Below are 24785 nucleotides of genomic sequence, written 5' to 3' on the forward strand. Positions count from 1 at the left end.
GTTCCCGCACTCTAAGGGTCAATATTATATATGTAGGCTTCAGTGAGTCATATTTTCTGCCTTGAGGTCACTGGAGTTCCTATGTTTCCTTAATCTCATGAAAATTAGCATTTGGTAGTCTTCTCTAGAGTTACAAATGTATACTTGTTATCTTTTGTGAGCAAAAGGAGAGTACATATAAAGAAAACTCATGGGAATAATATGAATGAGTTCTTTTCATCCCAACCTCTCCACTTTGATTTGTCATGAGGTGTTTTACTATTAAAATTTTGCAATGTTTTCATGAAATTTTCTTTTTTTTTTACAGGAATTGGGGCTTATCAGAAAACCAGCATCATTTATGACCAGCATTTGTGATGAAAGAGGTCAAGAACTCCTCTATGGAGGTATTGCCATTAGTGAGGTGAGATTTCTCTTCTTTATGATTGTAAAAGATAAAATAAAATAAATCTGTCTGGCTTTATCCTTTAAAAGCACCCTTCCTGGCCAGTATAAAATGTCAGTTCTAACACCTTTGCTGTTACTTAGTTGCCTGTATTAGTTTAGGCTGAAGGTTAAAATAATCAATACTCAAATCTGTTATTGTTTATTTGTGAAATTCTGTTACTTTTTTGGATTTCACTTTCAAGTTCATTTATAGCTACAAAAAATATATATCGTGTATAATCTTGGGCTGTGGAATATTTCAATGAGTGTAATGAAATGATTGTCAGCACTAGTAAATTTCTACATGGTGTACTAGTGTCCTTTTGTTATGCCCACAAGTATATCACCTGCGGAGCTAGGGTCTTCTGTGTGTTCATGGTCCATATGTACTCATTGCGCCTAGATTAATGAGATACTCTTGGGAACTCATGTTTGTTTAATAAATCCAGATGTTATTTCGTGAAACAATTAAGCCTTTTACTGCCACCGGTGGTTGTGCAAAAACTGCCACGGGCCGATTTATCTTCTTTGATTTGTCTTATTTGACTTATTTTATTTCATGATTGTGGCCTTTTCAATGGCTGCCATCTCATTTATACACGTGTGCTTTACCTATGCTGCTTACGAAGATGGTTTCACCGCAAATAATAAAATTAAGTAGCTAAAATAATTAAAATCTGAAATGTTGCAAATTCTGGAAAATAGCCTTGGCAGTCTTCGCACATCCCACCCAAAATGGGCTGGTAGTAAAAGGGTTCAACTTGTATGGAATAATTAATTTTGCTCCTAAAGACTAAATTCGCCATGAAAACATCATTTGAACTATCTGCAATTTGACCTTCATTGGCCAATTGCTGTCCAAGTACGCTTCCGGTTACCTGGTTGTTAGCAGTCCTGTACAGAGATTTGACTCAGTGTCAATTGTAAAATCAAATGGTTTTTGGGATAAATGTGATCTATTGGGGTATCTCTATTTTAACCTGTACCTGCAATTGTGGACAAATTAATTTTCTTAATGCAGTGCTTTTAAAAACAGAGGCCATTGTTTTTGTGTATCATAAAGATTTTAGAGAAGATTTATAGGAGTATTAGTTTGTGCCTTTTGCATTAGGTGCTGGCAAGGAGGCATCTTAAAATACTCCTATTGATTGATATCTGTGAGAATGATTTTATTTTTTCTTTAGAAGCCTTATCCAAAAGGAAAGTAGTTTATCAATCAATAAGTCATTAAATTTTTTACTCAAGTGTCAGTTCATGAAGCTATGTGTTAATTAATTGACTTGGGCTCGTTGTCTTTTAAATATATCTGTGATCAGTTGTCACTTTTAAGTATGTACTTCTATTTTTGTATTTAAACAAGATTTTATGTGTCCATGTTTGAAGAACAAATCTTAGTTTAGTTGCCAAAAGTAAGAATGATGATAATACAGTGAAACCTCGATTTTACATTCCCCCATTTTACATTTTCCCTGATTTTGCACACTTTGTATCAGGTCCCAAACAATGCCACCTTTAATAAATGATACTCTATTTTACAATTTCCTCAATTTTGCACTTTATGTAAGTGGTCCATTCAAAAGTGTAAAATAGAGGTTTCACTGTAGTTAAATATTTAATTGAGATTACGTACATATTTAATTTCAGAAAAAAGTTGTTAATGGAGAATTTATGTATGATGGCGTTGAATTCATTCCATTTTATTTATATGTATTATGTCTCGTAGAAAAATTATTTCCGTAGGATGGCTTTAATCCAAGAAAAATTGACTGGTAAAATGTGTTTATGGTCATTTATTTAAGTGGTATAACATTGTGTATGAATGAGTGCATGAGACCTCATGAAATACTAAATTATCATGGTTATTTTTATTTACAGATTCTCAAGAAAGATATAGGTATTGGCGGTGTGGTATCTCTTCTCTGGTTTCAGCGGTGCCTCCCACCTTATGTCTGCAAATTCTTTGAAATGTGCCTAATGGTCACGGCTGATCATGGTCCAGCTGTGTCTGGGGCACATAATACAATTGTTTGTGCGAGGGCTGGGAAAGACCTTGTCTCCTCTCTAGTCTCTGGACTTTTAACAATTGTAAGCATAATTCTTCATTTGTTAGTTGACATTTTTTTACACTTACCCCGAGATTAGTGCTAATTTAATTCATGCATAGTAAAATACATAATTATTGTGACAGAACTAATTTTTTTGTTTTTGTGATTAATATTTTTCACCTTATTTAATTATGTATAACTAAGTAACTATGAAAATGGCAAATTCAAAAAGTAAAATTTGATATTTTATGATATAAGTTTACTGTAAAGCCTTTAAGTCAGTAGGGTAATCATTTAAAAAAATATTTTAGTATTTAATGGAATATTTGCTGGACTATCGCCCTTTTCCTGAAAAAATATAATGGTATAATTTCTATTACCAAGTCTTCTCTGGAGTTGAAATTCTTTAACAAAATTGTCACTGAGCTCTTGTAAATGTTTCTAGATTTTTCTCGACTATTTGTTATTGTCTTCACTTTTGTCTCATGTTCCCCTCCTGTCATGTCAGGAAAATGACGATACTTGGATTATGTTCTTTTATTAATGGGTTTCCTTCTGTGATCATATCATTTGTTTCTTATGTATGAGCTGAAGAAATGTTGTTCTTTCGTCATCACAGGGTGACCGATTTGGTGGAGCTTTGGATGGAGCTGCTCGCCAATTCAGTGAAGCCTATGACACGGGACTGAGTCCAATGGAATTTGTGAATGTGATGAGAAAGAAGGGCCAACTCATCATGGGTATTGGGCATAGGGTCAAGTCTGTAAGTGAAAATCTGAGAGTCTCTGAAAACTCATTTAAAATATATCTTTAATGTTTTGTATTGTCTCTCTATGATATAGTGTAGAGTGAATCTTCCTTATTCCTGTTGGGTTTTGTCCATGAATATTGATAAAGCTGATGATAATGATGGAAACCATTCATTTTTAGTTCAAAAATGTTCGTAAGTTGATATTAGCCAATATCCAAGCCAAGTTGAGATTTCCATTATAATTTTTTATCTTCTACATGAGGGTCAGCATCTTAGTGAAGCTTTTTTTTCCCTTATCGGTTGTTAAATGCATGCAACAATGACTTAATTTTTTCTTCGTGTATTTGGATTCATGCTGAAACACTGGTCCCCATTGGTATGCTGTTTATGTGAAATCATAGCTAATCATCATACACCTAAGGGTATTATGTTCAGATAGCCAAAATTCTTAATGGCTATTCAGTATTGAAAATATGTAGTAATATGTCAATACAGACTAAACAAAAGTCATGCCCAGACTAATAATAATAGTAGTCTGGTTTGATGCAAGCAATCTTTGAAAGTCACCATTTTCATCATCGAGACTTGGTTTAATCTGGGATAGTGATATGCTTGGAAATCTTCCATGAGTTTTGAGCCCTTTTGCTGCTAACGCAATGGAGGGCAAAGGGAAAATAGTTGCATGTTCTTAAGAGTTAATGCATGTCCTCCCATCATGTGCAACACATTTGTCTTTGTCCGAGTAGAGAAGGGGGCAAGAACGAAGACAGTTAAAATAAATAATTCTTTTCAATGTCCATGCGTGAGAAAATTGCTTCTTTGATTTCAGTTATTCCCACATGAATATATTTAGTAAAAAAAGCTAAAATCATTGTCTTCTACTGTAGCTTATCTTCTGCATTAGTTATTTGATGTGCATTCTAATTCTTTTCACAGCTGAACAACCCAGATATGAGGGTGAAGATTATTAAAGAGTTTGTGGTGGAGCATTTTCCAGCCCGGCCTCTGTTTAATTATGCTCTTGAAGTTGAGCGCATTACCACTTCCAAGAAGCCTAACCTTATCCTTAATGTTGATGGTGTCATAGCTGTTTCATTTGTTGATCTCCTGAGGAACAGTGGATGTTTCACCCGGTCAGTATATGTTTTTATATTTCAACAGAAACTTATGCTTAACTGTGATTTTCTAGACCTGTAACTCATTATGTAAATCTGAGTCCTTGATTGCCTTCTCTTTGCAATCCACCGAACAGTTAAGCAATATTAAAGAGAACCTTTAATTCATTAATAATGATGAATGCTATGCAGTGTTCTGTAATCTTTTCCTCACTTCTCAAAAGTACATATCACCAACTAAAATGGTATTTGTTGTCTCACAAAAGTGTATGGTCTTATGAAGCAATCACTGGAAAGTTTCATGTTCTTTGTTCACTTTTTTCTTGTTAATGAATTAACCAATTTTTTGTTCCGGGTGAATGCCACATGATGCATTACTTGCAAGAAGTAATTTTTCTGCTTTTTGTATTAACTCTCTGTCATTTAAATAATTTCTATGTTTCTTACAGGGAAGAAGCTCAGGAGTATATTGAAATGGGCTCAATAAACAGTCTATTTGTCCTTGGACGTAGCATTGGGTTTATTGGTAAGTGAATAATTTTTTGCTCTCTATTCACCCTTGCATCAGGCTGCCTAAATTCTGCTGAGTTGACTTCCATATTCGGCCATTTTTTCATTGCCCATTGGCTTCTTCACTGCTCCTTGGCCTCGTGCATCATCCTTGCATTGTTCACGGTTGTTTATTCTCTTTTGAGTGATTTCTTATAGAGATGGGTCGAAAAGCAGATTTATCGAATTCGAATATTAATTCATTGCTCGAATATTCGAATACAGTGAGTCCTCGTTCTACGTCACCCCGTTTAACGTCATTTCGCGATAACGTCACGAAAATTTTGAGACCGTCATTCGTTTATCGCACCTTTGCTTCGCGATAACGTCAGGTCTGGTCAGGTCTTTTAAATTTCGTGCGAGAAAAAATGCGAAGCGGCGGGCGTTGCAGGTTGTTCGTTTTGTGGGCGGTAATACAGTCAGTCTAAACGAAGTGTAAAACGGTGTGTTTATTGTCAATTTCGATTACGTTTATAGCAAATTTTCTGCAAAATGAATTCTTAGGTAGGTGCGCAAATGTTAAGTACGTAAATGTCAAGTAAAGTTTTAGCAAATTTTACTTGACATAACGGTTTTCTGGAACCTGAAAAGTGATTTCTAGGAATTTTTCCGGGTAGAACTCGGAGTATTTGTCGTCACTTTTTCGCCGTGTTCTCAATAATCTTGTTTCCTGTAACTGCGACGATGTTTCAGTGATGATGATGCCCAGGCGATGATGCCCAGGTGACCACCATAGCGAAGCCGAAAAAACAAACGCGGGAAGATACAAAAATGGAGAAGGATGAACGTCGCTGCTGGTATTGCCGTCAATGAAGACAGGGACTCGTGTTTATGCCATAGTTTGGCATTCCCATCGTAAAGGCCGCTATACACGGTGAATGATCATGTGAATGATCATGCTGAATGATCACGTGATCATTCACAGGATCATGCGAGCAAAATAGAACATGTTCCAATTTTCACTGAATGATCATGCGCATGAAGGTTCATTCGCGAATTGTTCCGTTATACACGGTGAATGATCATGCACATGATCATTCAGCATGATCATGCGAATGAAATCATTCGCCGTGTATAGCGGCCTTAAGAAATGGCCCAAATATGATACGCTAAAATTTTTTCGCGCAGGAATTGTGAGGTCTAGGAGCCGATATTCACTTTTTACATTGTTTCTTATGGGATATTGTGCTTCGATTAACGTCATTTCGTTTATCGTCACATTTTTCAGGAACGGTAAGTGACGTTAAACGAGGACCCACTGTACCTCGAATACTAGAATTGTGCAAAGCCTATTAAACGTATGTTTCTTCTTCTATTTCACTTGATGAATGTATAAATAAAAAGGTACACAATGGAACCTCGATCTATCATTTTTCAAGGGGATGGACGAAAAAAAACGATGAATGCGGGAATGTTTGACTAGGTTGCCTATGCAGCAGGAAACCTAAGATTTTGGCGAGTAATTGTGATTTCCTTTAAAGGATTCAAACAGGAATTAAGCTGATTAATGGAATATTTTAATTTTATGGAAACAATTTGGGCATATAGTTGATTCAACTTACATCTCTTTCAAATATCCTAAGGGAACTCACCACCTCGCGAAAAAATGATTGCATGCCGTCTCGGCATTTACACTGCTACAATGGATTTCTGTCTGGTGTATACATTCATATCTACCAAATGCCATTTCAGTGGCACGCCCATCTGATACTCGCCTTCATCCAACTTCTTATTTTCAACAGGTAGCTCACTTTACCCCCACTCCTACTGTCAAGTGCTAGCGGACAATCCGAGGCATTTTGCAAAATACATGCGGCTCTCCACCGGATTTTCTTCTTCTTCCATTATTTTCGGTCCATCTTTGGAAGTTCTCACGAGATTAGCAGATGAATTTGAATCGCTAGAACGGAGAATCCAAATATTCTAAGAAAATATCCCTTCATCTGAGACTGTGACAATAGCGATTCACAGCATAACTCATAAATTGTAACTTGTTGTATGTTTTCGGAAAAAAATACTGCATCAACTTCTGAGAAGCTCGGCTGCGAGGATATCGAGTTTCGCCAGAATGCTAAGTCTCTGTCGTATTTTGACATTTATTTCCTCACGTAAAATGCTTAAATAAAGTCAAAAATACGTTGTGTTTGGTCTTACTCTTTTTTAAATTACGCGCACATTACCAATATTTCACTCCAATAAAAGTGTAATATCAATTGCCGAAAGTGATTGTTAGACACCTTTTGGGCTAATAGATGACCTCCAGAAATGGGGAACTTCGAAGCAGGTAGGCAGAAAAAGGTCAGTGGGGGAGAAAGAGGGAAGGGTGAAACACGATTCTATTATTCTCCTGTAACTTCATATTTTCTTTTGAAGCTTTTGATTTATGGTCTTCGTAATACGAACCCTGCGCAAGCTGGGGCCTTTTGTTTGATTTTGGAGAGGAGGAAAGAGTCTGAGGAGGAAGAGCCGAGGGCTGATGGATGGAGGGGGTTGCGGATTTTGAGAATTGTGCTACGTAGTTAATATTCCACGGCACTGAGGTTCTCTTGGTGGGGGAAACTGGGGATTTTTGGATTTTTTCATCCGATCATTTTTGGCTCCCCACATCGAACTCTTTTCACCGCTCTAATCTGCGAATTTGAAGTAGTTCGTCAACTTGCTTAAAACGGCACTGCATGCACTAAACGACTAGAGTTCTCTACATTTTTCCGAGTCAACTACCAACGACAGTGTGTGACAGCGTATGGTGCGAAATTCAAAGTAATCGTGATTGTACCTTTAGCGTAATTATTCGAGATCTTGAATATCGAATACTTTCTAGTATTCGAGTATTCGCGGATACTATTCGCACATCTCTAATTTCTTACCTTAAGTGTCTCTCTGTTTCTCTCTAAATAATTTAATGAACTTTGAACTCTAATGACATCATCAAATCATGAAAATTGGGTGGCAACTTTTGGGTTCAGTATTATTTTTAATTTGTGCAAGAATGGTTGCGCTAGTAAGATTTTGTTTTCATTTTAACTTATCCTTCCCTTCCATCTCCCGAATATTTTTTATGAATTGTGATTTCGGGTCTTAGTGAACTACTTCATTTCCAAGGATGGCTTTGAAGCCCTAAGGGTCAATATTTTAATTGTTATTGCTTTAGGTTACCCATTCAATACATTATTAAAGCCCTGCATGTGATATGTGCCAATACAGTTTGTCTGTATATGTGAGTCTACTCTTTGTGTGAAGTTGTGTGTCGCAGGGTCATGGCACCTTGGGCTGTTTTTAAGTGAGAGCTTCCTGCAGTTATATCACCATATAATTACACCCATGCCTTGTATAGCACAGGGAATGCGTTCCTTGGGGTCTTTGTGCTATTCGAATTTGCGTTATAGGAGAGCATTTTAACAATGGGAAGATAGGGATGCGTTCCTGGCAGCATAGGTGTTGTGCATCGAATTTCCTCTAAACCATATATATTCCCATGAATAGCCTTAGAAAACCTTATTTATATCAATTTTTATAGTTTAAAATATCTTTTAAGATAGTAGGCACGCACTTAAATATGTACTTTTATTCATGTTAAAAAAAATTCATACGTGCTTTAGAAATTCCTTCCTGTCATGTGGGTGGGCTAACATCTGCTATCTCAGAGGTTCGTAATGCATGCGTAACGCCATTTCATAGCTAGCAGAGTTTATGAATGATAAATCATTTTAACTTGAAGTCCTTCGAGGCATTAGCAGCAACCTGAAAGTCTTTAAATACCTTGAAATCTGACCCAGGTTTTCCTTCCCTGAAAATGCATGAATGAGGTTGGATTCTTTTCCAAAACAATAACATCTCGTCAACACTAAATACTAGTTGAGGGGGAAAGGAGCCACTTTCAATCACAGCTTGGAGTTCATCAGAAAATGTTGCGATGACTTTTAGCAGTACTATTAATATGCGTAAAATGATAGCAATTTCGTGTGCACTTAGCGCAAGTTCACCTTTTATCATATGAGCATTAAAGTTTTTTGATTAGGCTACACTGTGTTGCGATGTTTCCCCGAGGAACGAATTTGCACTATGTATATCGAAATTGTGCTATGCAAGGCATGGGTGTACTGCTACACAAGAAAAGCCACTTCTTTGATGCCCAGCCAACCACCCTACCATTTTCCCGGGCTTTACTCTTGTCAACCTTTCTAAACTCAGTGGTAGTTTTGGGGGGGCATGGTGGCCGTTACCCCTAATTTCTATAAAAATTGAAAAGATGGTAATCCACACCATGGCTCTTCTTGAAACTTTTTGCTTTTCCAGCTCAGTAAAAAATGATTGATGATTATCTAAAAGGCCACTTGTCTATGTATTATTATATAAGAAAAATCACAGAGGAGAGGTATTGCGTATCTCCTAGGTGCTGCAGAAAGTAATGAACCCCCCTCACCCTCACTCCCCCAAAAGTAGGACCTGAGTCTCACCCTATCTTAACTGCTATTTGTCTTTCCAGGCCATTATATGGACCAGAAGAGGCTGAAGCAAGGTCTCTATCGCCATCCATGGGATGACATTTCATATGTCATGCCTGAGCAGTACAACTAGGATGTTGCCTCTTCAATTTTGTGTACAGGAGATACCCTAGTGAGTGGAAGTGACATTGATGTGCGTGATTGAGGCTGAATCAGTGGACAGTTGTGTGATTGGTGGCAGTCCCTCAAACAGTGTGCTCTCTCTCTCTCTTTTTAAGTCTGTCTTCATCCCCTTATCATATTTCCTGGTACACCCCCATTTTAGAATGTGATGCAATGTTACTCCATGAAGTCCAATCAACCTGCATACTGCATTCCCCTCGGTGTTCTTTTTTGCGCTTATTCAGGATTCACTTAGCAGGACCTTTGTACCCAAATGACGTACAAAATGTACTCTGAAGTAATCAGAGCTATCTTTTGTTATTTGGTGCTCTTCCATGTATAATCTTGGGGTGTATTTGTTTTGATTGCTTACCGGCATGTTTATATTGAAGTATGAAGATGCACTGATGTGCTGGATTGGGTGGGCATGTTTTTTTTATTGTTCACAAATTTCATAATGGAGGTACTCATAATTCGTGTGAAACTTGTTCACTGAATGGCTTTATTAGTGAGATTGACACAACAGTTTTTAAAACGCTTGGTATCGGTTGACTGCACTTTGGAATGTATAAGCCTCTGTAAGAATGCTCTTTGTGACATTGTGGCGGTACAGTTAAACTGTCGCTTCATCTGCCCATTACTGAGGGATCAACTTAGCAAGAGTGCCATGTACTAAAGTTCATGGTAAAAAAGTGACTTTCACACTGTCCTTAGAGTGGAAAATGTTTTAATGTAAATGTCCAAGCTCTACGTGCTGGTGGATACAATGCATGGAGTTCATTAATTTTCTCAAAGATGAATGACAGTGGGCAAGCATGGGCGGGCAGTTTGGGCATTTTTATGCACGAATCCAAAAAAAGGAAAGAGTTCTATTATCTCAGAGCCCTTGTGACTACTGACTGGAAATGATGATCAGGTTGTGAGACATGCTTTATTGTGGAACACATTCCCAATCATATTTTGCGTAGATGGAAGGATGACGTGAGACGGTCCTTTCTGCGGGGATGGGTATCTCATACCATTGCAGGCATAAATGCCTTGACAGCCAACATTCCATTGTAGAAATCATTTTAACTTAATTGTGTATTTGTTAAATTTTAACTAAAATTGTAACATTTAGTCTGGAAGATAATTGAGCATTTAATAGGGTAACAGACAAAATAGCCATGCTATTAGCACAATTCTACATCGGTGAAAAGGTCAGCTATTTGAGATAAGTCCCAATCTTGAAAGGGCTCATCAGTAGTTGTTGTTACCTGTATATAATGATGCATATAGAGAATATTGAGAATGCCATAATTGAGTTTTGTGAATGTGTATTTATTTTCTGACCTTGTTTAAAATTGATGTCACGCATGTAAAATAGAAGAAATTTTTTAGGATAATGAATGGAATCAGTGCAAGTAAGTGCAATATTTATGCTCAGTAGTGGCTTTTGTCTTTTAAATCTTCGCTTGAGGTTTATTTTAAGGAAGAGATCTGAAATTAGCACACTAAGTTTTAACTGCCACTGTTTCTGTTGACAGAGGATGGATGTGCTTCAAGGGTAGCTTTTCCATCCTATGAGTTGAGTTCATTTGGCACAAAATTCAATCCATTTTTGTCATAGACATACAAATAACTCGTATCCACCTTAAATTTTGTACAAGGATGGATATGTAATGGCCTTATGTATTGCATATTTTTTTATGTTAATGAATGCATATGTTTTTAATACCTTTTTTGGTTATTTACCTCAGCATGCCACTCCTTATTTTTCACGAGAATTGTGTATATTTGTTGCAGAAATGAACATAGATATTTTCATTTAGTTAAATATGTATTCATATCCCTTATTTCTTCTTGAGAAAACATTGTTCAGGTGTATGAAGAGCACTCATGTTGATTAGAGGAAGGTATATGTGAGTTGTTAATTTGCTTCCTGACACATGATACCATTGTGATTGTCATAAATGCTCCTGTCAACATTAAAGGTAGCATTTTAATGTTGGATTGCTGTTTTAGTCTAAGTGAACGTTCATATATTGTGAAGATATAGTCAATGTAATTCAGGAAAAGCACTAAGCACCATGCTACATCCTCCAAAAATCTTAACTGGGTTTTCCGTTAAATAAGTGAGTATTAATGGAGAACTTGATGACCATGGAGTCCAGTTTTTCATTTGCTGAACTGGAGTATTAAGTTTGAAGCTACATTCCATGAATACAAGTTTGAAATTCTGGTCATAATTTTCTCACCCCATGAGTGGACAGTTTTGCAAGGGACAACTAGGTTCAGATATCTGACTGCCTGAAAGTACCTATGTGGTTTGATTTCATTTCTAAGGTACAAAAGAATAAAGTAAAATATTTGTCTGTGTGAGTTGCTTACTGATGGTTGGTAGAAGATTAAGATAAGGTGACTAAAATGGCCAATTTTCATTTTCTGCTCTTTGTGAAATTCCTTATGCCCTTAATAGCATTTTAATTTGTATTTATAGATAACACGTATCGTTAATCTTTATCCTTGAAAATTCGTAATATGGTTACTAATAGTGTTATATTTGACTAACCAGCTATACCTTTTAAGTGTATGGCAGTGCTACCCGCAGGTACTAACTCAGACTGATTATAATGTTTAATGATCAACTTCATACTAAGATGAGAGCTTATGAAATGATAGTTTTTATTATTTTATTTTCCATTCCATTTATATTTTTAAGAATGATGGAATGATATGTCCAGTTCAAGAAAGTATTTCTGAATATGTATAAAGTATTTTTTTGACTAACATTATCATTGGAATGATTTTATTCCAATGAGCTATTGAGGATGCCTTTGTGAATACATATCACACTACATTAATCAAAAGTACTTTTTACTCTGAAGTGAATTGAGTTTTTGAACTCTGTCACAAGTAAAATTACATATTGATGTGGCAAACATGTTGCAACTAACTGCACAACTAGTTTACTGTGCTAGTCAGTAGAAAATAGTCTTGTAAGGAATAGGCTATATGTAGTGGACAAATTTTGGGCAAAGAATGTTATGCTCTTGATTGAAAAAGGTATCTTTGAGAGTCAAAATAAATCTTATGTCAAATAGAGAAACCATCATATAATTGGTGGTAATAAAAATGTTAATGGGGCACATGTAATCAGGAAGTGTGTACAGGAGAGCACTGTTTAGAGGATAGAGAATGACAATGATGTAGTAGAGATGGCACAATGAGATAGAGAAATTTGCAGAATGGCAATAAAAAGTGGAGCAAATGTTAGTGATTGCTTTATTCCAAATTATAATTACATCTGATAACTATAATTTATTTAGAGGTTTTAGAGTTTTTGTTGAATTTTTTATGTAGCTCGCTTACATTCTTTCAGGATATTGTCACATTATTGTTGACAAGTTTCACCAGCATTGCAGCTGGTCTTTTCAGGTCAAAGCACCAAGTTAAATTCCACCCACCCACGAACCAACCTTGAGTCACCACAACCCAGGCAGGCCCCACCTAACCAGTGCTTAGACTGACACAGAAATCAACTCAGTACTTTGATCTGAGGACACCAGCTGCAGTGCTGTTGAATCTGTTGTCACCATTCAACAACAACACGATGGTATCCCGAAAGAAAGTCGAGAGGTTATTTTTTGTTGTTAACAAGCCTATTTGAGTGCATAAATACAGACAAAAATATCATATTTACATTAATATTTTGTACATGTGTATGCATCATGGACCATGACAAAGAAAAATAGATTTAAAATAATCAAGTATTTCATAAAAATAGTTATTTTCCTGGCTATTACATTGAAAAAAAATGTGAATGCATATCTTGCTCATAGGCATGATTTCCTTACTCCTCACTTTGCGCTAATAATTTGGGTGATTGGGAGTGTTGAGTCATGGTGTTGAAGTGTGTGACCAATTGTGCTACGGATGCAGCTGCTTTGAACCTTGTTGATGCTCTGCGCTTCTCAAGTTTTTTCTTCCACTGAAAAGAGAGTAGAGGAAGAATGCATGACATGGAATATTTTACTCATACATATTTACACCAGTCATCCTAATTGTAGTGTGCCACTTCAAAGAATCTTCATGAAATTTTTTTACATCGATACAAGTTATTATATATTCACTGCAACATGACCCACCAGTGGTTCACACACAACTTCTTCCCTCCAAAACAGCAAATTTACAATTTTTCTTCATTTCATGATTGTTGCCATTTTGTGAAATGAAAAGTAAGACAGATAATTTAGTGTCTGAATACTACGCATGGTAACCTTTGAAGTGCTGGATGTTAATTATAACCCATCCATGGGCCACACTTTTGCTAGACTGGGAGGTGCCACACTAAATGGCCAACCATCCACAGCTTGACACCACTTATCGATCAGAGAAAACCTGTCGACAAGCGATTTTGCATGAAAAGCATACATTTCATATGTTACATTACCCCACTCCCTGGCATCACTTCAAAATGAAGTTTTAACATTGAAGTTGAAAAAGGAATAGGATTGGTGCCACCTGAATGGCGTCCTCAGCTGGCTCCATCTGACTCTGGCCTCAGTCTAACAATTAGGTTGTCATAGCCCAGAAATAAGCAGCCCCAAGCCTTGACAGAGGGCCCATGCCACATTCTTGAAGCACTGTACTGAGAGAGCCTCTAGCATATGCCCTAGATACAATGGGCTCAAACGTGACAGCCCCATCCTCAAATTCCCCTCTACCCCCTCCTCTTGCCGTAAGGCCCCCAAAGTGAGGCATCACCTCTAGGCAGTGACTAGAAGATGAGCCTAAGGATGACCCAGCAGTGAGTCACACTGTGCAGAATAGAGTACATATACTTGTGAACCACTGGAGGGTCCCACTGCAGTCTGAACCCGGGTAGGGAGATTCAGCTCCTCGGCGAATGTGTTAGATACCGTATTTCTCCGAATATAGTCTCCTTCTGAATATAGTCCCCCCCCCCTTAATTTTGAGGCTTCAGTTTTGGGAAAAGTGAAAAAAATGCACTTGAATATTGTCCCCCCCTTTACTTTTACCACAGGCATTTTTAGAAAAAAAGGGGGGACTATATTCAGACATATACGGTAATTCTCAGATCTCTCACAGGGTTGGGTACCTTCTTTCAAGCATTAACATATTACAGAAGGCCAAGTATTTTTCCAATATTGGTCAGAGAAACTTAAAATGGAGTTAAATAAATAATCTTACTTGTTCATCGCGTGATGGCAAAGATGCTAAAAACTGAGAAACTTGAGGTTTCAATGGATCGGCTATGGCTAGCACTGACAAGCAACCATCCACTGTTCCGATAACAACAGCCATGCCATCCTCTGTACTTTCCAAGGCTGTGACTTCTGCCTGAACTCTGTAGTTAGCTATCATGGTTCCATCGTTGGTTCTGGAATTGATATAGGAATAAATATGTTAATGTAGAACTTAATAAATGCTTCAAAGCATAATAAACTCAAAGACATACAGAATTAACCGTCCAATCAGTAACCAAACTTTCACCGTTCTTTCAATAACCAGGTACCCACCTACAGTGCATCTCAGAGCTAAACTGTTACTCAGCCGTAATTACGTTGTGGAAATGTGAAATAACAACAGAAAACCCCAGCGGTCTCGTGCTCAGGTACTAGGCAGCCACAGACACGTTTGGTGGGTGCCACCCTCGCACCTCACCACAAACAACAAAGAAACTCCAATTTTCTAGTAAAATTGAATTATTCAATGCTAAAATATTCAGAAACATTTATTCAATTCCACTGGATTTATTCTAATCAATCACAACATCAGGTATTGAATGCCTATTTGTATGAAAATTTCCCTTCCCTCATAAGCTACCAAACATAATCGTAAATATTTTCCTGGGATTTGGATCCAATCCAAAAATTAATCTCTACATTGCGATTTACTTTGATTTACAGATAAAAAAATAATCAATGTCCTAATGCTTTCAGTCTTGCCATTATTTAATTCTTTTTCTTACGATAGCTATGCCCTTCTCTGCTGCAGACTTCATCAGGCTTTTTAAGAACAACCACCATCATTGTTCTGGAAATTTATACTACAGCATAATAGAGTATTGCAAAATGAGCAGCAAGAATCTTTAAAAAATTTGCATCATATAACTTTTTATTTTGCATCCTCATTTTTTATAGCATTATCCGTATTTTTTCATGTACCATCTCATATTTATGACAAATAATAGTCAGGTGATGGAAAATCTTTTTAAAAGGACAGAATTTAGAAACAAATATCAACATTCAAATCATATTATTAAGTGACTTAAAGGTGGAGACATTGATTAATGGGTGATTGACTATCAAATATGTAATACTAAAATCAAATACATAATTGGTACTCTTATGGGTACATATTTGTACATCAGTGGCAGTTCCATTAATATGTGTAACATGGACTTCTCCTTAAAATTAGCATAGTCAATTCTATTCAGGCATTAGGGATTTAAGGTAGGAATATTTACACTAAGTTTCATGCTTGGTTTAAAAAAATGATGTTATACCTGAATACTCTCAAGGTTTTGTGACCACTGTGGTAATACAAAACGTATTCATCTGTCCGGTTGAAGGCAGTTGCTACAGTAAATACTCCTTCAGCCACTCTTGGAATAAAAGTTCTTGCCTGAAAGAATAATGGAAAATATTTTCCAAAAATTTATTGGACTTAAAATAAGATTGGACTCTTCTAAGCTTTCCAAAATACAATTGGTAATGCATTCGCCTCGTGGGAAATTTTTTCATAATTATCTTACTTAACCAATATCTATTTGATTTAACTATTTCTCAAAAGAAAAATCAACGTGAATGCTTGAAGTGCAATGTTTTTTTTATGTACACGGATGCAATATGTACTGAACTTGCCAATGCTACCCAGCCAGAGAGAATTCAGAAGCACAATCAAGATTTTAAAAATATACGTACTGTTCCCCCTCCTTTTTTGAGCTCGAGCAATTCCAAACCTCCCCGAGGAGGAGCACAAAGGCCAAATTTCCCATCCTTGGTCATATGTCCACCCCAGCGAGAAATCCAACGGACAACCCTCTTGGTGCGTATATCAACAAGCGCAGCTCCACCACCAGCTGCCCCACCAGCTGAAACAAATTGAAATAATATGAAAGGCATTTTAAAGAGTCTTATTAATTTTTAAGATGACTCGTCAGGATTGTTTAAAGCTTTTCTTTAAGAAAAAACATTGAATTTCACCTAGAAAATTCTTAATACACACTTGATTTAACACAAAAATTAGTTATACATACAATATGCTTACTTTTTTAAAAATTAAAGATAAAAGCAATGATTTATATATATATATATATATACTACTTCATTCATTCACACGACGCCTTAAGTGCAAACATACAAATAAATTCACAGGTAAGGAAAGAAAGGGATAGGAACATGTAATAGAAAAAGGACGAGGACATATATATATAATACACATATAAATAACATTGAATTTTTAAGATCTTATGAAAATAATATTCCGTCAATAGCAGAGAGGAGATGAACTTTTTTTGATCCCTCAAGCTCCTAGACCCTTCTCAGCAAATTAAACCAACCATACTTTTCCCAATGATGTTGAGGAATCAAAATATGATTATGTTGCAATCTGAGGGAAAGTGCATTAATACTCTCCTTTATGGTGATACATCAAATTGGGTAAACAATAGCAGTTATCATCTTTCCCATTATATATTTCATACCCTAATTTTTATTGGCCGTCCTCTATATTGTTTTAATTTAATTAAATCTTTGTATCATTGGTCTAATGATAAGATAAAAATGTCAATGCTCATAAACTCTCAATGGAAACAATGGAGTGTACGTAGTAAAGAGACACAGTAGTACCTCCGCTGTCACCACCTCCTGATGTCACCACAGCCACTTGCTGAGGCTTATTAGGCATGGGCACAAGACATATTGGGTCTTTTCCTGCTCCAAGCCTCAGAGTAACTCTACCAATGCAGCATGAGAAAATGAGACAAAACTAGTAAGTCACTTAATAATTAAATACCAATTTATGACATGTTGAGGGAGTGTTCTACTAATCATTCTGTTAAAATAAGCACCATGCATTTTATATTATTTAATAAGTTTAGTCAGAAAAATTGAAGAATGCTGAGAGTGTATCACAATACCATATCCCTGTTGTTTGATAAAATATAATTCACACAAAAGTTGAGAAATGGAAAATTGTAAGTTTTTCAAATGATTTAACAAAAGTTTCAGCTCACAGCACTGATGGTGGAGTGATCTGAATTTCATTGGAAAATACATAATATACTACAATTAGGACTATTAGCTGAAATTTATATTTGATATGATATATTTTAGCCACGTATTTAACAACGTTGAGATGATATAATCAATTAAATTCATTTATTTTCATTTATAATCCTGGGAAATGCAAGTATTCTATATCACAAATTGGGAATAAGTGGGTCGCTCTGTACTTATCACCCAGCTGTTGCAGATATTATTTTAAACTGCAAAAAAGCCAACGAAGTGGCAGTATAAATGAGGCTTCCACAGGATGGATTGGGGCTACCTCTAAGTAGTCATGTTAGTGTTCAGAGGGGATATTTTGTTAAGCAATTGACCAAAGTGTTTCTCACCTGTGTAAGAGAGACCCAGTTTGTGAGTTAAGGACTAGCAGTGTTGTCACCGGAGATGCTGTTGCTGCTGTGGCAGCTGACTCAGATTTGGCAGAAGATGATCTCTTGCTTGAAGTTGATGATGTGGTAGATGTTGATGCTGCTGAATCTCTTCTTTTACTCAATGCATCAGTTGATCCACTTCTGCTTCGACTCCCTCTACAAGAGGACAATAAAAAACTCTTATCAGTAAAATGGATCTCAGCAATAAATCTCAATGTTTTAAGTTAGTCACTATCACATTTATTTTTTTAAGGATTTGATTACACTTAATTAAGGGTAATCCATTGGCTCAATATGTATTTTAAAATGGCAAGAGCGGAAAGATAGCCCGACCTCAACCCCTGTGGAATTTCATAATAAAGATTCACTACAGCTATTTCAATTGGACAAGTACAAAACTGATTATTCAATTTATTTTGCCAAAACCAGTTAATGATGAATGACTTTCAGGAAACCCAATTCATAGCAAACTAGAGTGAGCTGAGTGTATACCTCAATAATATTGAGCTGTATACATTCGAGCCAGTTTTTCTGAGTCCCATTTCTAGGGACAATGAGTTATCATGATGGTGAATATTTGATAACCTCCCACTAGAATGGAAGAGGGGTACATATTGGAAGCATTTAGAGCATTAACTACCATCCAAATGGACAGAAAATGGTTTTTCCAATTCAAGTGTCAACCACCTAGGCCAATTTGAATGAGACTCTGATAAGTGGACTACAGTGGAACCTCATTAAAGCGAGTACGGGCAATAGCCACACCCCCGCTATTACGAGAGATAGCCGATGCACCATCAATTGACCCTATAATAAGCGTGTTAAAAAATTTGTTTTTACGAGACCCTTTCGGTGTTGGCTCTCGCCATAGCGAGGGTTTCACCGCCGGAAGACTTTCATGAAGACTCCTTAACCTCTGTAATTGCCAGCGATCTGTTAGAAATGAAGTTAATGGAGTGCTCAGTCTCAAATTTATGTGGTAAACTGTCGTTCGATAAATATAATGATGACGAAACAATGCTTTGCATGATTTTTATTCAGTGCGGCGCTTATAAATTGTTTGAATAGTTGGTCGTTATTTGAGTAAGGAAATTTAGTGATGCAAAAAAACATCGCCTTTCGTCTGGATTTATGCTTACGTTTATCGGATAGATGTTTATCTGTCGCCGCACCACTCCTGTTCCTGTATATCTGTTCGCAACAGGTATTTGGCTATTATTTGCTCCACCTCCGGTAAAGCGACAATTCGCTATAGCGAGTGTTTATTAGTGCACCGTGGGGTGTCGTTATATCGAGGTTTCACTGTATATTGAAGCAGCAATTAAAGCAGTTTGGAAAGGTTAGGTTCCATTGATGGGTGACATTGTGAGACATAAAATCATTAACTAAAATAAAAACCACTCATAATGACATTAAAGTAAAAAGTGAAATTGAATCAAATGTAGATTTATGGATCCAGTCTCCACATCCATTAAAAACTAGTGGTGCGAAATTGAAGCAAATGATGTTGACTTGAAACTTACTTTTTTGGTTGCTTTTCATTTTGGGTGCCACTGCCACTGTTTGAGATTATAACTATATGCTGTTCATCTGAAGTAATAATTGCATCTCTGTAGGGTATAGTTGAACGTAATGTAAACTCATAGCTGAATGACTGAACTCCACTGGGAAGGCTGCGTACTATCATTATGCATCTTGAGCTGAAATCAACGACGGTGAATCCAGCAGATTAACTTTCAGCATGGGATGTAGAATGCTGTGAATTGAACACTTATAATTTCCTTCTTTTAGAGAGATTAATGAAACTTTATACTTTCACTTGAGTTTGAAATAAATATTGTAGGAATGTAATTTTCTATTGTAATGCACATAATTAAGTAATTATTGAGTGAATTTAATTAAAATTACCTTGTTTGCTCATCAGGTGCTTGTTGTTGATCTTGCACTTGCCCTGGTGAGGAGGGTGCCAAATCTGTCTCAGTTGAAGCTGCATTTATGGCACTAGGAGGGCGAGAGACAGCCAAGAACTTTGTCCCCCCTTCAATTAATTTCAGCTGTACAATGCCTGGCTGTTCCTCCCGGAAAAGGACTTGCTCCAATAGCCGATTCCACACAAGAACATTTCCAGATTCGGCTGACACAATGTATCTTTGAATTCAGTGAAAATATGAACATTTGTCGGCTATAGTGCTAGGTAAGCATTTAGCTTTCTACCTAAGATATGTGATTCAAAGAAGTTTATGCTTTTCCATGAGGGCAAACACTAACACCAATTAAATAGACTATAAAAATCAGTTAACATGTAGATTTAATTATTAAATACCAATAATCCAAGAAAGAGCATTGATTGAATTCAGTAATTGATCAAATTTCAAACAAAAGCCCAAAATTAATCACTCCTACTTGCACCAATTTGTTTAATTTTTTTCTCAGTGAGAATATAACATGTATTTACATATGTATTTTATCTTTTACATGCATGAAGGAATGTATGCAAATTCATGCTGTTCCAATTGCATTTCACTCATAATAATGTAATTACTCCTCAAATGAAAGGATATTGAAAAATTATTGGTAGAATAATCATGATAAACATTATACGTTGTAGATCTTGAGATGGATTGATCACTACGATTTCAGCTAAAGAATATAACTACATTTGAACACTTAGAGTGATTATTACTTACTTCCCATCAGCAGTTATTTGTGCATGGGTGACAATAGCTCCGAGAGGGCTATCAGCAAGATGAGACATCAGGCGGCCAGTTTTAATATCCCATACTCCTACACAGCCTCGGGTCACAGTGACAACTATCCCAGCTTCTTGGGACAAGCTAAAAAAATGTAAGGCTTTCATCAAGTGAAGAGTAACTAACTATTTGCATCTAATCCAATCAGTCTTCTCTTGGTGGCTATTCATGGTAATTAACTTTCAGAGTGCATATTCTTCATAATTATTACAGCAGTGGTTTACTGTTAACAAAAGTTTTCAGTGAAAGCACTTTCACTCTGTATGCTTTTCAAATACATGTTTACACTTTTTGATAGCAGTCAATTCCTTTTTTCGATAGGAGAAAAATTCATCAAATCGAATCCAATAAACTATGATCAGAAGAAAAAATTGTATTTTGTAAAATTGAACAAAAGAATTAATAACCACATTCCCTTTTCTTCCCTATAATCAATTTTTTAACTAACATTGTGGGTGTAAGTAACTCAAAAAAGCAAAAGAATTAAGCCTACATGAAATTAAATGACTTTTAATGTTGAAGTAAAAATAAACATTCATGGGGTTAACACGACACAAGAAAAATATTCTTTATTTGAGTTTTATATTGAAATTTCATGGCTGTATCTAATGAGGTGAAAATAATTCTGTCCTCAATATGTAGCAAATGTAATTAAATTTTTGTTCTTAGTAAACCATAAATTACCAAAATGGAAAAAATGACAGCAATTCCCTACCTTATTGAATCAATTTGGAGTTCATGCCTGTCAATTACATGAACTTGTTCAAAGATATTATTTACATTCCAAACTTTCACTGTCCTGTCAATTGATGAAGTGATGACCTAAAAAGGAAAGAAAACCATAGCCAATAAATCCGAATTTAGCTCTACTTATGAATGCAAAAAATATTCTTCAGGTTGATGTTGCAAAAAATATTTTCCCAGGAGGATAGCCATTGTGGCCACTGCATCATGTCTCTTTTTCCCTGTCAAGCTATCACTCCCATGTCCAATAAAAAAAATCTAGAGGTAGCTGCAGGCTGAAAAACATTCTTGTTTCAAACTATATATTGTGGAGTCCTAGTGTAAATAATGCAACACTTACCTAATTGAACTGCCTCCATGCACGTTTGGGGAAAATTTTGCCAGCCTTGGTGGCGGCAAGGTAAAGTCGCTGCCTGCCACACTGGAGGTCACGGGTTCCTACCTAGGCAGGTTGCACTGATCCAGGGCATAGGTGTTCGTGTACATTTATTTATTAAGTTAAAAACCCCAATGTAAAAAGCCAATGGTGCTGTTTTCAGTGGTACAGGAATGAATAAATAAAAACTTTGATAACCAGTCTGCCATGGTGGTCTGGAAATCTTAAGCTAGGGAAAAGGAAGAATCATCACTGGGAAAGGGAGGGGTTGATGTTTTTGGCAACTGGGTTAAAGTTTCAATGGGTAGCCTTTTTATTAACCATTGTTTGCAACCATGGTGGTGGCAGCATTATGTCCTTGCCTGTTAACTTAGAGGTACATATTGGCTTTTAATCCTATCTGGATGAGTTTTTCAACATCCATATTTAAAGGTATTTATAGTAAATATGGCAGGAAATGACAACCGCTGGGCATTAACATCAGGTGGCTTAAGGTTAAATAAGTGATATTTAAAAATTGTTAACTTCTAACATGTTGTTGAAATGAGATTCATATTTCTGCTGACTTTGGCATACAAATGAATAATAACATTTATCAAATTTCAGCTTATAATCCATAAAATGACTTAGAATATTTACCGAATTCCAGTTCCCGACAGTGAGTGGTTCCAGAGATATTATCCTTCCAAAGTGTGCATCAAGCACCTTCATCAACTCTCCACTTTCCATCTTCCAAACGTACAGATTTTTCCTAAAATGAAGATGCTCAATGAGTCTCATAAAATAGTTAACTTTGTTCACTGCTGCTCCGGTCATAATGACTGAAACGCGTACTTCATCTTCACGCCCCTTCAGTCATAATGACCGAAGATTGAGTTACTTTTTTGGCCTCCATAGCAAACTGTTGGTCACAACTACTTCCGTGCCATGTACATATATGACATGACCAACACCGAGCACGTAGCCGAATGCAAATGAACAGTGGCATAGCCACGGGGGAAGTTTGGAGGGTCCAGACCCCCCCAAAATATAAAAACACAATTACTTTGCTTCATAAAAGAAAACAAAATATTAAAAAATCATAAATTTATGAAAGATTACTTTGATAAAGTTTTTTTTGATCATGAAAAGTGTTAAAATTAGTTTAAAACCCTCTACTTAGTACCCTGTTTTTCAAAAAATTTCCCCCTAATTTGGGAGCCCCCCAAATGAAATTCCTGGCTACCCCACTGCATATGAAAACTCAAACGGAAAGGATCGAAATATTAAAGCAAAAGGAAAACACTTTGGCACAACGGGTGAATTCGTCTAAAAATCCGTAGCAAAAAATGTGTTAAAGAAATTTTAAAAAAGTATTCAAGGAGAACAAATAAAAATGGAAAAACAAGCAATGCTTTAATTGAGATAAAGTGCATTTTCAAAAGTGCCAAAAATCAAGTTTCTTGATTTCACTTGATGATGTAGGAAAACGATCTCATATGACATTTACGAACTATGTACCTCCAATGGAGGAGGCAGGTAGATTAACTACTCTGGTGCTTAGTGTACTATTAGAAATTCAATTCTCATTTTTATACTTGGCAATGACTGCTATACGACTCCTTCATTGGAAATAGTTTGTAAATTATCATTTGAGGTTGCTGTCCTACGTCATCAAGTTAACTCAAAATCAAGTTAACTTGATCATTAGCACTTTCAAAAACACCTAAAGCATTTCAATTCCAAGGCTAATTAACACCTGGACTTTAGTAAGTGCATATTTACAGATTGAGAGTTGTGACTAAGTATTTGGTACACACCTGACTCCTGCAATAGCTACATCCCTGTTGCCTGAAACCACCACAGAATTAGACTGAAGGAGCCGAGTAGATATATTCCTGATTCCATAAGGCAGAGGCAGTGACATGACACTCAATGGAACATGTACAGCCTCTTTCTCAGTGTTGGAATCAAAATCGCTAAAATTGTCCTCTCTATTCCTACTGACCCCTCCATCTACATCTTGCCATATCACAAAACCATAGGATACTGTGCCAAGCAGCGTTGCCTCCTCTTTGTCAAGTTTCAGTTGCAGCAGAACTTGCTCGTCTTCAACTCCTGAATCCTTATTTTGACCGTCCTCATTTTCACCATCCTGAAAATTAGTTTTTTTTTAAATTCAGGAATTCAGGGGAGACGTGCCAAAAAAACACACACACACTAGCTATCTTTACTTTATTTGAATAACAAGGATGACACATAAATCAATAAAAATTTTTAGCACACCTTGAACATGCTCATGGAGATATTTTTCATAAAAATGCCAGGATGCAAGGCAATTAAAAAAAAGGATAGCTTTGGCGTAGTAAAAATCTAGTCAAATTTTTGGCCATATATATTATATCGAATATGTAAAACATACCGAAACTAATTGTGTAAATCAATGCATGGAATGAAATGTGTTCCTGCCATGAGAAATGCAAACAATGAACACAGTATAGGTGAATGGCTCAGAATCTATAATTTTTGCTTCGTAATTGATTTCTTAGTTTTGTGAATAATTATGTGCCAGAATATGAGGCAATAAAGGAACATAATGTGCCACTTATTCCATGGTATCACTAAAATGGGTACCTGCTGTAAGGCCCATGAAAAACTTTTTAAGAGCCTTTATAAGTATGTATATTACTAGCTGACCCGGCGAACTTCGTACCACCTATTAATCACTGAACAGTTTAGTTACACCATTTATTAATCAAGAGCGGACTGTAGTGATTT

At 36.3% G+C, this 24785-nt stretch overlaps 2 protein-coding genes across 4 annotated transcripts in view; one reads left to right on the plus strand and one right to left on the minus strand.

Annotated features, from left to right (window-relative positions):
* Positions 1-11207, plus strand: part of LOC124157197 (ATP-citrate synthase) — a 75486-nt gene extending 64279 nt beyond the window's left edge. For all 3 annotated transcript variants that reach the window (XM_046531739.1, XM_046531740.1, XM_046531738.1), the window contains exons 17-22: positions 308-403; positions 2302-2511; positions 3091-3234; positions 4159-4355; positions 4787-4863; positions 9373-11207. In XM_046531739.1, coding sequence (XP_046387695.1) covers positions 308-403; positions 2302-2511; positions 3091-3234; positions 4159-4355; positions 4787-4863; positions 9373-9464 — 816 coding nt within the window. In that variant the 3' untranslated portion in view covers positions 9465-11207. The remainder of the gene's footprint in view (positions 1-307; positions 404-2301; positions 2512-3090; positions 3235-4158; positions 4356-4786; positions 4864-9372) is intronic.
* The window catches only part of LOC124157196 (NACHT and WD repeat domain-containing protein 2), a 53630-nt gene continuing 38216 nt past the window's right edge, over positions 9372-24785 (minus strand). Inside the window, exons 23-34 of the mRNA XM_046531737.1 lie at positions 23828-24162; positions 22668-22779; positions 21624-21730; positions 20846-20992; positions 20067-20306; positions 19682-19858; positions 18117-18314; positions 17350-17456; positions 16423-16592; positions 16005-16123; positions 14687-14876; positions 9372-13463 (exon numbers count right to left, since the gene is read on the minus strand). Coding sequence (XP_046387693.1) covers positions 13326-13463; positions 14687-14876; positions 16005-16123; positions 16423-16592; positions 17350-17456; positions 18117-18314; positions 19682-19858; positions 20067-20306; positions 20846-20992; positions 21624-21730; positions 22668-22779; positions 23828-24162 — 2040 coding nt within the window. The 3' untranslated portion in view covers positions 9372-13325. The remainder of the gene's footprint in view (positions 13464-14686; positions 14877-16004; positions 16124-16422; positions 16593-17349; positions 17457-18116; positions 18315-19681; positions 19859-20066; positions 20307-20845; positions 20993-21623; positions 21731-22667; positions 22780-23827; positions 24163-24785) is intronic.

The sequence above is a fragment of the Ischnura elegans genome, chromosome 4 (genome assembly GCF_921293095.1).
Source record: "Ischnura elegans chromosome 4, ioIscEleg1.1, whole genome shotgun sequence".
Classification (NCBI taxonomy): domain Eukaryota; kingdom Metazoa; phylum Arthropoda; class Insecta; order Odonata; family Coenagrionidae; genus Ischnura; species Ischnura elegans.